This window comes from Hylobates moloch, unplaced genomic scaffold, assembly GCF_009828535.3.
Source record: "Hylobates moloch isolate HMO894 unplaced genomic scaffold, HMol_V3 SCAFFOLD_8, whole genome shotgun sequence".
Lineage (NCBI taxonomy): Eukaryota > Metazoa > Chordata > Mammalia > Primates > Hylobatidae > Hylobates > Hylobates moloch.
In genome coordinates, this window is record NW_026652283.1 from 30,979,039 (window position 1) to 30,992,040 (window position 13,002).

General features: G+C 38.8%; 1 protein-coding gene across 8 annotated transcripts in view; it reads right to left on the bottom strand.

Annotated features, from left to right (window-relative positions):
- FGD4 (FYVE, RhoGEF and PH domain containing 4) overlaps positions 1 to 13,002 on the bottom strand; it is a 248,049-nt gene that overhangs the window by 37,247 nt on the left and 197,800 nt on the right. For all 8 annotated transcript variants that reach the window (XM_058442941.1, XM_058442940.1, XM_032159969.2 and 5 more), the window contains 3 exons: positions 4,143 to 4,232; positions 1,660 to 1,805; positions 767 to 923 (listed from right to left, as the gene is read on the bottom strand). In XM_058442941.1, the coding sequence (XP_058298924.1) occupies positions 767 to 923; positions 1,660 to 1,805; positions 4,143 to 4,232 (393 nt within the window). The remainder of the gene's footprint in view (positions 1 to 766; positions 924 to 1,659; positions 1,806 to 4,142; positions 4,233 to 13,002) is intronic.

Below are 13,002 nucleotides of genomic sequence, written 5' to 3' on the forward strand. Positions count from 1 at the left end.
AGAGCTATATTGGAACAAAGTGACTACATTTTACAAGAATTAAGGTGAGTATAATCTGAAGTACATTGTGAAAAATTAAGATGCATACTATAATCCTAAAAGCAACCACTGGAAAATAACTCAAAAAATCATTTGACAATTAGAGGAATTAAAATGGTACAATTAAAAAAATTCATAAGACACAAAAGAAGACAGTCAAGGAACAACAGAATTCCCATGCTGAGAATCTTAGATGAGCTAAAATATGCCTTTTCAATATCAACTGTATCAAAGAATATGATATTAACAATTTTGACTAGAGAATCAAGTGGAAATTATTATGGTATTATTAAAGTGTGTTATTCAGGTTTGGTGAAACAGAAGAAAATGAGGACACAGGTATCAAGTGACAAAAAAAGAATGATTTGTTTCCCAAATCTCAAGGTTTACAGCAATCATTCTTTATATTCCTTCCAACAACTTAACCTCTGAAAGAATGCAAGAGAGACACAGACCCGAATGGGAACTCATTTCGTAAATTTATGCAGACCCTAATAAAAATCATCCTCTGCTGGTCTCAAAAGCAAATGGAGAAGTTATTGCTTAGTATGCAGCATGTGACTGATATGTATTTCAGCTTTGCAGAGATGATCTGCATAATTCGGAGTAGACTGAATTTTGGCTAGGTATCTCAGACAGATTTCTAGATCTCAGTTTTAGATCTAGAAGACTGGATAATTTGTATGGAAATAGTAATTCATAGCTTTGAACGAAACAGTCCTATTACCTGAATTTCTTCAACCACTGATTTGAACTGGGGAATACGTTCTGTCATGTTTTTAACCAATTCCATTGCGTTATCAAATCCTTTCACATATTCTCCATACATTTTAAGGAATGGTGCCAATTTCTGAAGAATGTCTCCAATTCTAGGAGTAGTTTCCCTGTATCAAATATAGAAAAACAAGTCATTAAAAAAAATTTTTTTTTGAGACAGCATCTCGTTCTGTCACCCAGACTGTAGTGCAGTGGCATGATCACAGCTCACTGCAACCTCGACCTCCCAGGTTCAATCAATCCTCCAGCTTCAGCCCCCTCAGTAGCTGGGACTACAGGCATGCACCACCATGCCTGGCTAGTGGCTAGTTTTTTGTATTTTTTGTAGAGATGGAGTGTTACCATGTTGCCCAGGCTGGTCTTGAACTCCTGGGCTAGAGCAATCCGCCTGCCTTGGCCTCCTGAAGTGCTGGGATTACAGGCATGAGCCACCACGCCCGGCACATTAAGATTTCTTATAGAATGAGTGACTTGACAGGACTAGAGAGGAAGTAATCACATTCTACATATATCCTGTGCTTTATCTCATTCACCGTACTGTGAGGCTGATAGAAAACAATGCAGCATCTTTTTAAAGGGACTATCGGAATGCCATAGCAAAGAGAGATGCTCTGAATTCTTGAAGCTCCACATTACCCGATATCTTGTCTTCACTAGCCAAATGATAGTTTGGAGAGCAGACATGAAGTCCTTTGTACCACAACTTCTATCAGTAGTCTTTGATGTAAAAATTTAGCATAAATGTCTAGTTACAATTGTGTGTGGCATTTCTATTTCAATTTAAAAGCTGAAAAATACAGCATGACTGCCTTAAACATATCATTTTCTATCTACTCCTCTTACCATTCTTGCATTCGTTTCTCCAGCTCTGGCAAGAGGAATTTACTATGGAAGGCATTTATTGATGAGATATTAGAAAAGATTTTATTCACCATCTCTGCTGGAAACGAGCCTCGGTTTGCTTCTTCCAACAGTTTGCAATAAAATACCTGAATAAAAGAATAATGTAAGCATTACTTCACATTTATTGGTTAACCACCTAGCACTGTGCTAGGCACATAGTGGGCTCTTAGTAACTTTTTATTGAGCAAATGGAAAAGTTTACAGTTCAAGAGAATCCTTTGAAATTTAGGAATGAGTATATGCTTTGATTTAGAAGAATCAGGAATAAGAATTAGGAAGCTTTGATTCTAATCTAGGCTATGCTCCTATCCATAGGAATATTATGGGAAATAATTCACCTTTTCTGTGCCAGAAAATTTCCAGTTGAGGTTAATAGAATTTACCCTTCCTATCCATAAGCCAGAGTTAGGAAATGTGAAAACACTTTATGTACACACGGTAATTGTGGTTTTTTTCACTTCTCTTTATGTTTTGAAAGACTTCTTCACTTATTACATATTTCCCTTTATTGTAGTTTGCTGACATAAGTCTCATTTTTCCTATTAAAATTGTATGCTCCTTGGGAAAGAGGAACATCATGATTTAGTTCCCACAACAGAACAAGCGCATAATAACTGGCCAACGAATGGACAAAGGAGTATTTCAATTCTCAGATACTTACTTGCTTTTTAGTAAATAATAATGCATAGTAACGTAAAACACTGATATGTAAGGGGAAAGTCTCTTCCTACACATAGTAACACGTACCTTGAAGACAAAAAAACAAACAAACAAACAAAAAAACCCAAACCTTCAGTCTTAGCTATACTTCACTAGGGCTACTACACCTCTTAATTGCCATTCTGTTACATGTAGGCAGAAGGAGGTCTATGCCCTCATAATGTCCAGATGGTTGTTAATTTTCTAAATTCACCTCCACTGTATTTTCTTGAGAGGCAAAAAGAACAAAAAATTATGTCCTTAGAGGCTCCAATAGTTAGGTTACTATAGTAATTAGGACTCTAGAATTCTAAAAGGTCAGCAACAATGGCTGATGAGTTATTTGGCTTTAAAAAACCACACAACTTGATAAGAGAAAAGAAATATCTCCACTATGGGAATATCTAAAATTTCAGGTCTGTAATTCTCATAAGGAAGAAAGTTGTTTCAAAGGTACAAACTTCACATTATTTGATTTTGGCTTACGGTGAAATTCCTTCAAAAATGAAGGTGACCCATAAACTCATTCTTTCAAAGAGCATAAGCCTTAAAATGGCTTCTCATGGCTCAGCCTAGCAGGCAAGTGGTTCACTTCTGGAACTAATGATAAGGAGGTGTGCACAGGATTGCCTGTTGCCATGAAATTCCAGTTTCCAGTGGCAGAAGTGGGACAATTCTTACAAGTAACACTCTAACATGGCAGCTTTCCCTTCTAACAAGGAGTCCTTATGGGCAATCTACCATTTGTCCTATTCTTTATTGCTGAAACAGGATTAAGATGCCGTAGTGGCCAGGTGCGGTGGCTCACAAAATCCCAGCACTTTGAGAGGCCAAGGTGGGAGGATCACAAGGTCAGGACTTTAAGACCAGCCTGGCCAACATGGTGAAACCCCATTTCTACTAAAGATAGAAAAAATTAGCCGGGCACGGTGGCGCATGCCTGTAATTCCAGCTACTCGGGAGGCTGAGGCAGGAGAATTGCTTGAACCTGGGAGTAGGAGGTCACAGTGAGCCGAGATCACGCCAGTGCACTACAGCCTGGGTGACAGGGCCAGACTCCATCTCAAAAAAAAAAAAAAAAAGATGCCTTAGTTTTCAAAAGTTATTCTTATAATATGTTCTTAGACTTTCCAAGCGTATATTTGAAATGATACTCAAGGTTCCATGATGAAAGTACAAAACATGATAAAGTACATTCACACATTAAACAAATATGAGCTGGGCAACTTTATGCCAGGTACTATATTAAATGTTTCATACAAGGTTGAACAAGTGAACTTTCAAAATCCCTTCTGGCCCTACGACTACACCAGCTCAGATCACTCCCATAATGCTAGATAGCAAATGAGGCAAACAGAATTAACGATACATCCATCTTAGCATTAGAATCATCAATATCTTATTTAGATTTTAATGGTAACATGGTCCCCAGGATGATAATGAAAGGTCAGGAAACAGACTAGTGTTTGAGTTTACAGGACACTTGATAAACATATTTTGTGATTCATACAGAGAGAAACCTCTACTCTTTACAAATTAGAAAATGCTTATACCTAGTGAATTCACTCACAAAGCTGAAAGTGCTGGGGATTTCCTTGAGCAAGTACCCTTCACTAGCCAAAAACAGGCCCTTCCTTCATGCAGTTTCTAGAATACTCTAATTACTAGGTTAAAATGATGTGTAATGCCAAAATACAAAATAATTCTGAGAAAGAAAATCTTACCTGATCTAAGAGGTCAAGTCGGTTGACATAAGCTCTTTCAGTAAGCAAAAGTTCATTGGCTATTTTGTGAAGTTTTTGCTCATTAGTCTCCTAAAAATTGGACAGATATTCACACATTAGGAAAGATACCTTGGACAATATTTCTAAAGTAAAAAACACTTCTTCAAATGATTTGATCAAAACAGTTTTCTCAAGCTTTTCAGTTACTCAGTTCTTTCAGCCGTCAAGAGATATCAAATCAGAAATGAACAAAATTAGAAATTAGCAAGCAGCTGGATTTAAACTATAGTTTCTCCTTTGACCTCTGCAGCAGTTACCACTATCATATCTACCTTTTTCCTGGAAATCTATCTTTTTCAGTTCCTAGCATTACTCTTTCTTGATTTTTCCATCTTTCTCAGGCTACTCTTTGGAAATGTTATCACTCAGACATCTTGTCTAATAATCAGCTCTATACATTTATTAATTTTTTATTTTTAAAAAATATTTTATTAGGCCAGCCGCAGTGGCTCATGCCTATAATTCCAACACATTGGGAGGTAGAGGAGGGAGGATCACTTGAGCACAGGCGTGGTGGCACACGTCTGTAGTCCCAGCTACTTGGGAGGCAGAGATGGGAGGAGGTTGAGGCTGTGTAAGCCATGACTGTGCCACTGCACTCTAGCCTGGGTGACAGAGCAAGACCCTATCTCAAAAAAACAGAAAGAAAAACTTCAATCAAATAATACAGAAAACAGTAAAGTGAACCCCCACATACTCAATGAGATTCAACAAGTATCAACTCATTGTTAATCGTTTCATTTACGTTCCCCCTCACCTCTGTCTGCCCATTTTATTTTGTATTAATTCCACTTTATTTCTTCAGTATGTATTTATTTAACCCTTAAATATACTTACATAACCCTGCCAGTTTCATGATGACAGAAACGTTTTTTCTTGTTAGCTGCTGTATTTCCTGTGCCTACTACAATACTTCAACAAAAACATTGGTATTCAATACAATATTGCTGAACAAATGAATGAATGAGTAGCAATCACATACCTAACTATTGCTGGACATTTATTACTACTTTGACATGCTGACAACACAAGACCAAATTCATCTTTTCTGAGAAACCTCTACTCTACTACTAACTCCTAATTTTCTCCTCCTGGTAATGGTACAATTATCTGGCTTTGGAATCTTGAATTACACTTATTTCTCTACCATGGCATCCTGACTGCTACCAAGTCCTACTTACGATACTCTGTCTTTAGCATTCATCCTTTAAGCTCTTAACACTGCCACTCTGTTTTGCTCATCTCTTCTCAAGCCCAGGCCAATCAACAGCTATCAAATGATCTGATTACAGTATTTTGTGGAGCGAATTTACCTTCCGTATTGCTGTATGAGGGATCTTTCTAAAACTTTCCTTTGTTCCACATTTATAAAGCATTGTCAAGAATGAATTAAACCTGATAAATACTAAAAAGAAACAGTATTTCCAAATAATTAAGCCATTGTCTCTGAGTGTTTTTATTTTTGTATTTTGTCAGTTGTTTTGTGGAATATCTTTCTAATGTATATGCGAAGATTTCTGCTCTGAGAAAAATATACAACAAAGTTATATCCTTCCATGTACTTCTCTTTCTTTTTTTTTGAGACAGAGTTTTGCTCTTGTTGCCCAGGCTGGAGTGCAATGGCGCGATCTTGGCTCACCGCAACCTCTGCCTCCCGGGTTCAAGCGATTCTCCTGCCTCAGCCTCCGGAGTAGCTGGGATAACAGGCATGCGCCACGACGCCTGGCTAATTTTTTGTATTTTTAATAGAGATGGGGTTTCTCCATGTTGGTCAGGCTGGTCTTGAACTCCCGACCTCAGGTGATCCGCCCGCCTCAGCCTCCCAAAGTGCTGGGATTACAGGCATGAGCCAATGCACCCAGCCCCTTCCATGTACTTCTCCAGGACTATTTATCTTAAAGTGAAAAGAAAATTCTACACTTAAAAAAAAAAAAAAAAAAACAAAACACCACTTTCCATTGCATACATAATTCTACTTTCATAGAAAGAAAAGCCTTCAGTAGTCTTCCTCTCACTGACAGGACAAAATCCATACTATGTACATTCAGGGTTTTTCAAACCTCTACTCACTTCCTCAAACTTCCTTCTCATTCTATCATCACAGGCACCATTCCCTCCAAACACATCACTCAAATGAATGTTTGATTATTATCCAAACGTGTCCCTGGCCATCTCTAAACCTTTCTTCTTTCCATCCTCTCTGCCTGGCATATGCTCTTGCTATTGTAGGTCTCTAGTGTCTAAGACAATTTTCTTTTGACTGCTGCATTTCCAATTCTTGTCCATGGAGCCTTCTTCAGCTATTCAAAGCCCTTGGGCTTGGTCCTATTAGAAGGCATTTTATCTTTCATATGTAAATCTTTGTATTGAAAACTTTCTATCTAGTACTTTGCTGAAATACCCTCCCTTTCTCTGTAGGAGATTACAAAGTATAGGCAAAACTCTAAAAGCAAAGTAGACCAAAGTATATTTTAAGCCAGTGTCTAACTTAGGTATAAATACTACATTTTAAACTGCGCATAAATGCTATTAAGTTCTATGAATACTTCACTGTGTTCACCACGAGATCTACTTCATGCTTTACACTTTACACACGAGATCCATTCTAATATGTAAAGTTAATGTGTTGTTTCTTACAGTGGCATTGAAATGAGGTATTTTTAGGTGAAGTCCTCAGGTAAAGCAATATAATAGTGTTTAAATAATTTGTGGTCTCAGAAATATGGAAGTAAGAACTATGTAGTCATCTAATTCCACAATTAGTCAAAGTTGGGGTTTAACTTAATACAATTCGGGATAAAGTACTGGCATTGTTGGTTGCCAGCCTGGCATATTTCCCACCCCTCATTTCTTAATAGTATCTGGATTGGGTTAGTATATATATTACTACTATACAGTCAGTTCCTCTTGGGAAACAGACCTTATTTCCAGGTCAAAAGGTGGGGCCCTGAATAGTGTAAGAATCCAAGTACATAGTGATTGGTTCTGGAGACAATGAGATATGAGGAAATATACACCGAAGGCTTTGGCAATAGGGAGCTTCCTACTCTTAAGGCAGAGCCCAATGGGAAGACATCTCTTTTTGAGGCTCCCAGAGAATGAGTATATGGAGGCTTAAGTGCTATGAGCAACGATTCCATAACCACAGGAATGAAGCCAATAAACTTCACTACTGTTTAGGCCGGGCTCAGTGTTACTTGTGGCCAGAAGCATCCTGGTTGATATATGATACATATGCAGGATACTCCATGAAATTTAAAAACCTAAGTAATTTTTAAGCAATTACCACTTATAAGGAAAAAGAGATAAAACTTAAATACATTGTGGGATAAAAATATGACTTTCCGAACTGTAATAAGTAAACATAAATGCATAATAATTGCATAAGACACCTATCAACATTTCAGAGGAAGATACAGGAATATGCTGTCCTTCATATTCACAGGAAATACTCCCCTGCATCAACGTTGTAAGCCCTTTGTTTTATTTTGCTGTGTTTTTTTTTGTTTGTTTGTTTTTTTTGAGACAGAGTCTTGCTCTGTCACCCAGGCTGGAGTGCAGTGGCGTGATCTTGGCTCACTGCAACCTCTGCCTGCCGGGTACAAGCAATTCTCCTGCCTCAGCCGCCCAAGCAGCTGACACTACAGGTGCGTGCCACCATGCCCAGCTAATTTTTTGTAGTTTTAGTAGAGACGGGGTTTCACCATGCTGGCCAGGCTGGTCTTGAATTCCTGACCTCGTGTTCCGCCCACTTTGGCCTCCCAAAGTGCTGGGATTACAGGCATGAGCCACTGCGCCAGGCCTATTTTGCTTTTCTAACCCAGAATGGTTGAGACATAATTTATAAACAGTAAAATTCACCCTTTTTGGTGTACAGTTCCAGGAGTTTTGACAAATACATGTGATAATGTAACCCAGAGGTCCCCAACCTTTTTGGTACCAGGGACCGGTTTTGTGGAAGACAATTTTTCCATTAACTGGGTTGGGGTGGGGAGAGGGGAATGGTTTCAGGACGATTTAAGCACATTACATTTATTGTGTACTTCATTTCTATTATTATTACATTGTAATATATAAGGAAGTAATTATACAACTCACCATAATGTTGAATCAGTGGGAGACCTGAGCTTGTTTTCCTGTAACTAGACAGTCCCATCTGGGAGTGATGGGAGACAGTGACAGATCATCAGTCATTAGATTCTCACAAGGAGCATGCAACCTAGATCCCTCGCATGCACAGTTCACAATAGGCTTCAGGTTCCTATGAGAATCTCATGCTGCTGCTGATCTGACAGGAGGTGGAGCTCAGATGGTAACATGAGTGATGGGGAGCAAGCCTGTAAATACAGATGAAGCTTCACTTACTTGCCCGCCTGCCCCACCACTCAAAAGGCCACATCCCTAACAGGCCACAGACCAGCCAGTACCAGTCCGTGGCCTACGGGCTGAGGACCTCTGATATAACCACCACCATAATCAAGATATGGAATATTTCCATCATGCCTCAACTATTTTTGTGCCCCTTTGTAATCAACCCCCTCTATGCTCCTACCACCAGATCCTGGTACCTAGTGATCTTTCCTTTTCTATAATGTCATGTAAATGCATGTGCCTTCTTAGTCTTGTTTCTGTCATTCAGCAAAATTCATTTGAAATACATGCATGTTGTTATTAGTAGCAGTAGTCTATTCTTTTCAAGCCCTTGGTTTTATTCTGATAGTGGTGAGGTATCGTTTTGACTCACTCATATCCTATGTTCTGATTCTAATTCTGACAATATCTTTAAAGACAGCAACCTGGCAGAACTTGTGCCATGATAAAATAATACATCTTTCATGAATCAGGGAGTATGTTAACTAACAGATCTTACTGTGTATTACTGCTATGCAATGAAGTCACCCCTGAGGTCTTCCACAATCCTACAGGATCTTAAATAGGAAGCTTATCAGAACAATCTTTGCTGACTGCAAAGCATGCTTTAGATGAACTTGGCAATTGTGGATATCCTGGTCAGATTTTGCAAAATCCAAGGGGGATGCCAGCAGTTATTAGCAAAAGCTATGCTCTCTCCACACAGACGGTCTTCTACGTATTAGGTCCCTAACCCTGACAAAGCCAACACAAGGATGAGCAAAAAGTAAGTTTGCTGACAACATATGGTTTAATCACTCATTAACATATAGGTTTGCAGAAAAGTTACTAAGGATTTTGGGATGGAGATGAGTAAATCACGGACTAATTGTGCCTTGCTTTAGGTCAATTAAAACAGCAGTAATAATACCACCATAATAACAAAAACTAACACTTATTCACTGATTATTGTATGCCAGACACTGTTATAATTATTTTACACAAACTGATGAATCCTTACAACAATAAATACCATTATTATTTATATTTTACAGATGGCACACATACAACAAAACAAAATCCTGTGGCTCAAAGAGGCCAGGTTACTTACCCGAGGTCACAGAGTTACAAAGTAACTGTATCATACAGGCAAGTACACCATTTTAAGTTACTATTCATGATATACCTTGGCTCTCACTATCATTTTTCTTTCAACAAAACCCAAGACTGTGATATGTGCCTGTAAACAGCCAGACTGACAAATCACCAACTATCTGCTTACAAAATCCACTTGGAAATGAAAAGTGGTACTACTATATACTTTAATTTATATACATATATTTTTCCAACATAAATTCTATTAAAGAGAGACTTTTCAGCATTTTAGTAATTATTAGGTATACAAAATACAGTCATTTTGAAGTAATAATATGGTAACTTCCAACTTTAAAAATTTATTTAAGGAAACCCATCTATAAGTACATTTAAGGAGAAATAGATGATTTATTTGCATGCATGGGGCTTTATTACTATATTAGAATTACATATAAATAATAAAGTAGTTTTAAAATTGCTGGTACACTGGGGCTGTAGCCTGATTTTTTTTAAAATAGGAAAGCTAAATAGGTAAATACAGTTTCTTAACATTGGGCACTTCAAAGTTATATAACCACTACTTGTGCTTAGCACTTTACCATGAAGTCATTTATTTTTGCAATCCTTTGGGAAACAGTAACAGTCATGCACTATTAATTTAATATATAATCCCATTTTCTTCTATTGAAGTCTAAGGAAAAAAAGCTTGACTTTTCAACATAATTTATGATTAAAATATAATTTATACTTTTTCAAAAACGGGATTTTAAAAGCATCTTACTTTTGATATCCCTATTTAAAATAAAGGGATATCAAAAGTAAGATGCTTTTAAAATCCCATCTCTACTAAAAATACAAAAATTGGCTGGGAATGGTGGCACACGCCTGTAGTCCAGCTACTCAGGAGGCTGAGGCAGGAGAATCGCTTGAACCCAGGAAGCGGAGGCTACAGTGAGCCGAGATCACACCATTGCACTGCAGCCTGGCCGACGGAGCGAGACTCTGTCTCAAAAAAAAAAAAAAAAAAAAAAAGATTAATTTTTAACTTACAAATACATGCACAATACTATACTCATAAATTGAAAGGTGATTCCCAGAGTATTGCCTCAAAATAAAACTACACAAGAGGATATCTAAGCTATCAGCACCAAAAGTTACACTCCTCTTACAATAATAGAGTATGTAATTAACTTTCCTCTTTCTGCGTAATGCACTTCCTAGGCTGTTGCTGTCTGCCTTCACACCTCCAGTACCCTTTGGGAGAGATCTGCTCCTTTCTCTCTGGGCTTAGGTTCAGCCTGGTTGTTAGTCACTGTAGACCACTGCTTCATGAATGTACTGCAGTGTCAGTCCTGCCTCCTCATTTGCAGATGTCACCAGATCCTGCAGCTCTTTTCAGACCTTTTGGCATGACTCTCCCATATGGCTGGAGGCAGAACAAAGGGCCCCCACTGCAGCTCACAGAGTTCATTAACTGGATAGGCAGAAACACTTGGGTGGCACCTGCGATTCATTCTTCAAAATCTTGGTGCCATCCACCCTGCCATGTGCCTTGAAGCTACCAAGTCCGGGAGCAGATCTTCTGGGAATAATGTTGTAAATGCTAAAAACAATTATAGTTTCCTGAGAGATGCTTCAAAGGCAAAATCTTCAATTATTTTAAAATGAATCAGACAATATTATTCTTTATGACTCTTCAGCATATGTTCTCCTATGTGATTTCATTTTAGGTAGGAAGAATTTTCCTAAAAACATGTACTAAAAGCTACTAAAAGGTTTTTTTTGTTTTTTTTTTTGAGACGGAGTCTCGCTTTTTCACCCAGGCTGGAGTGCAGTGGCGCAATCTCGGCTCACTGCAAGCTCCGCCTCCCGGGTTCACACCATTCTCCTGCCTCAGCCTCTCCAAGTAGCTGGGACTACAGGCGCCCGCCGCCACGCCCGGCTAATTTTTTGTATTTTTAGTAGAGACGGGGTTTCACTGTGTTAGCCAGGATGGTCTTGATCTCCTGACCTTGTGATCCGCCCGCCTTGGCCTCCCAAAGTGCTGGGATTACAGGCGTGAGCCACCGGGCCCGGCCCATGAATGAACATTTCTTAATCATGGGAAGTTTCTATTCAAATCTGCTGTCAGTTAATCAAATTCTTCTATGGAAAGAGAGGGTGTGCCCTTTGTACAGGTACATACATCTCTGTGGCCCCTAAAGCCCACTCTCTGGTAAAGAAGTTGAGTCAACTTAGGGAATGAATATTTGATTTTGTACCACAATTTATCAGATGCATCAACACTTTGATATGTCATTTTATATGTCTTGTCACATGCTGAAGTCTTCATTGGGGCTGCAGGCTGTTAAATTAAAATTAGATCACAAGGACATTTGAATGTCACATAATTGGTCTAACCTATTACTTGTATTAGACATCTTTGTTCTGTGATATTCCAAAGTTCTGCAGATTCTTTATCATGAAACTAAGGAGCTGGGAAATCAAGGAAGCTATCACAAGTGAGAGATGGTGACAACCACCACTATTTAATGAATACTTACTACGTGCACTATTCTATGTGCTACACGAGTTATCTCTTGTAATCCTAATCCACCTGTGAAGCAGGAGTATTACCACTCTCATTTTATAGATGAGGAAGCTGTGCCATCATGAGGTTAAGTAACTTGCCCAAAGTCATACAGCTAGTAAGTGACTGAGCCAGGATTCAAACCCAGGTCTGTGAAAACCAACTTCTTGCTTTGCTACAGCCTTTTGCATGAGGAGAAATCCCTCTGGATTTGGGGAACAAGAAAACCAGGAGGTAGAGGAATAAAACACAGGTTTCATGTTCAAATAAGATCATGTCATAAATGCCATCAAAAGGGTCATGAGGACTCAAGAAAGAATTGTCAACAGTAGGGAATTTATCACCAGGCTCACATTATTAAAGGAGAGACAGAGAGTACCCACTTATGATATGCATATGTTATTCCTTGCTTTTTTTTTTTTTTTTTTTGAGATGAAGTCTGTCTCTTGTCCACCAGGCTGGAGTGCGATGGTGTGATCTCGGCTCACTGCAAACTCTGCCTTTCGGGTTCAAGTGATTCTCCTGCCTCAGCACCCACTGAGTAGCTGGGATTATAGGCGCCTGACACCATACCCAGCTAATTTTTGTATTTTTAGTAGAGACGAGGTTTCACCATGTTGGCCAGGCTGGTCTAGAACTCCTGACCTCAGGTGATCCACCCACCTCGGCCTCCCAAAGTGCTGGGATTTCAGGCATGAGCCACCACGCCCGGCATTCCTTGCTTTATAACGTAGTGTCATAAGCATCAACAGGCTGTCAGCTCGGCATGATCCTTCAAGAAGCTTC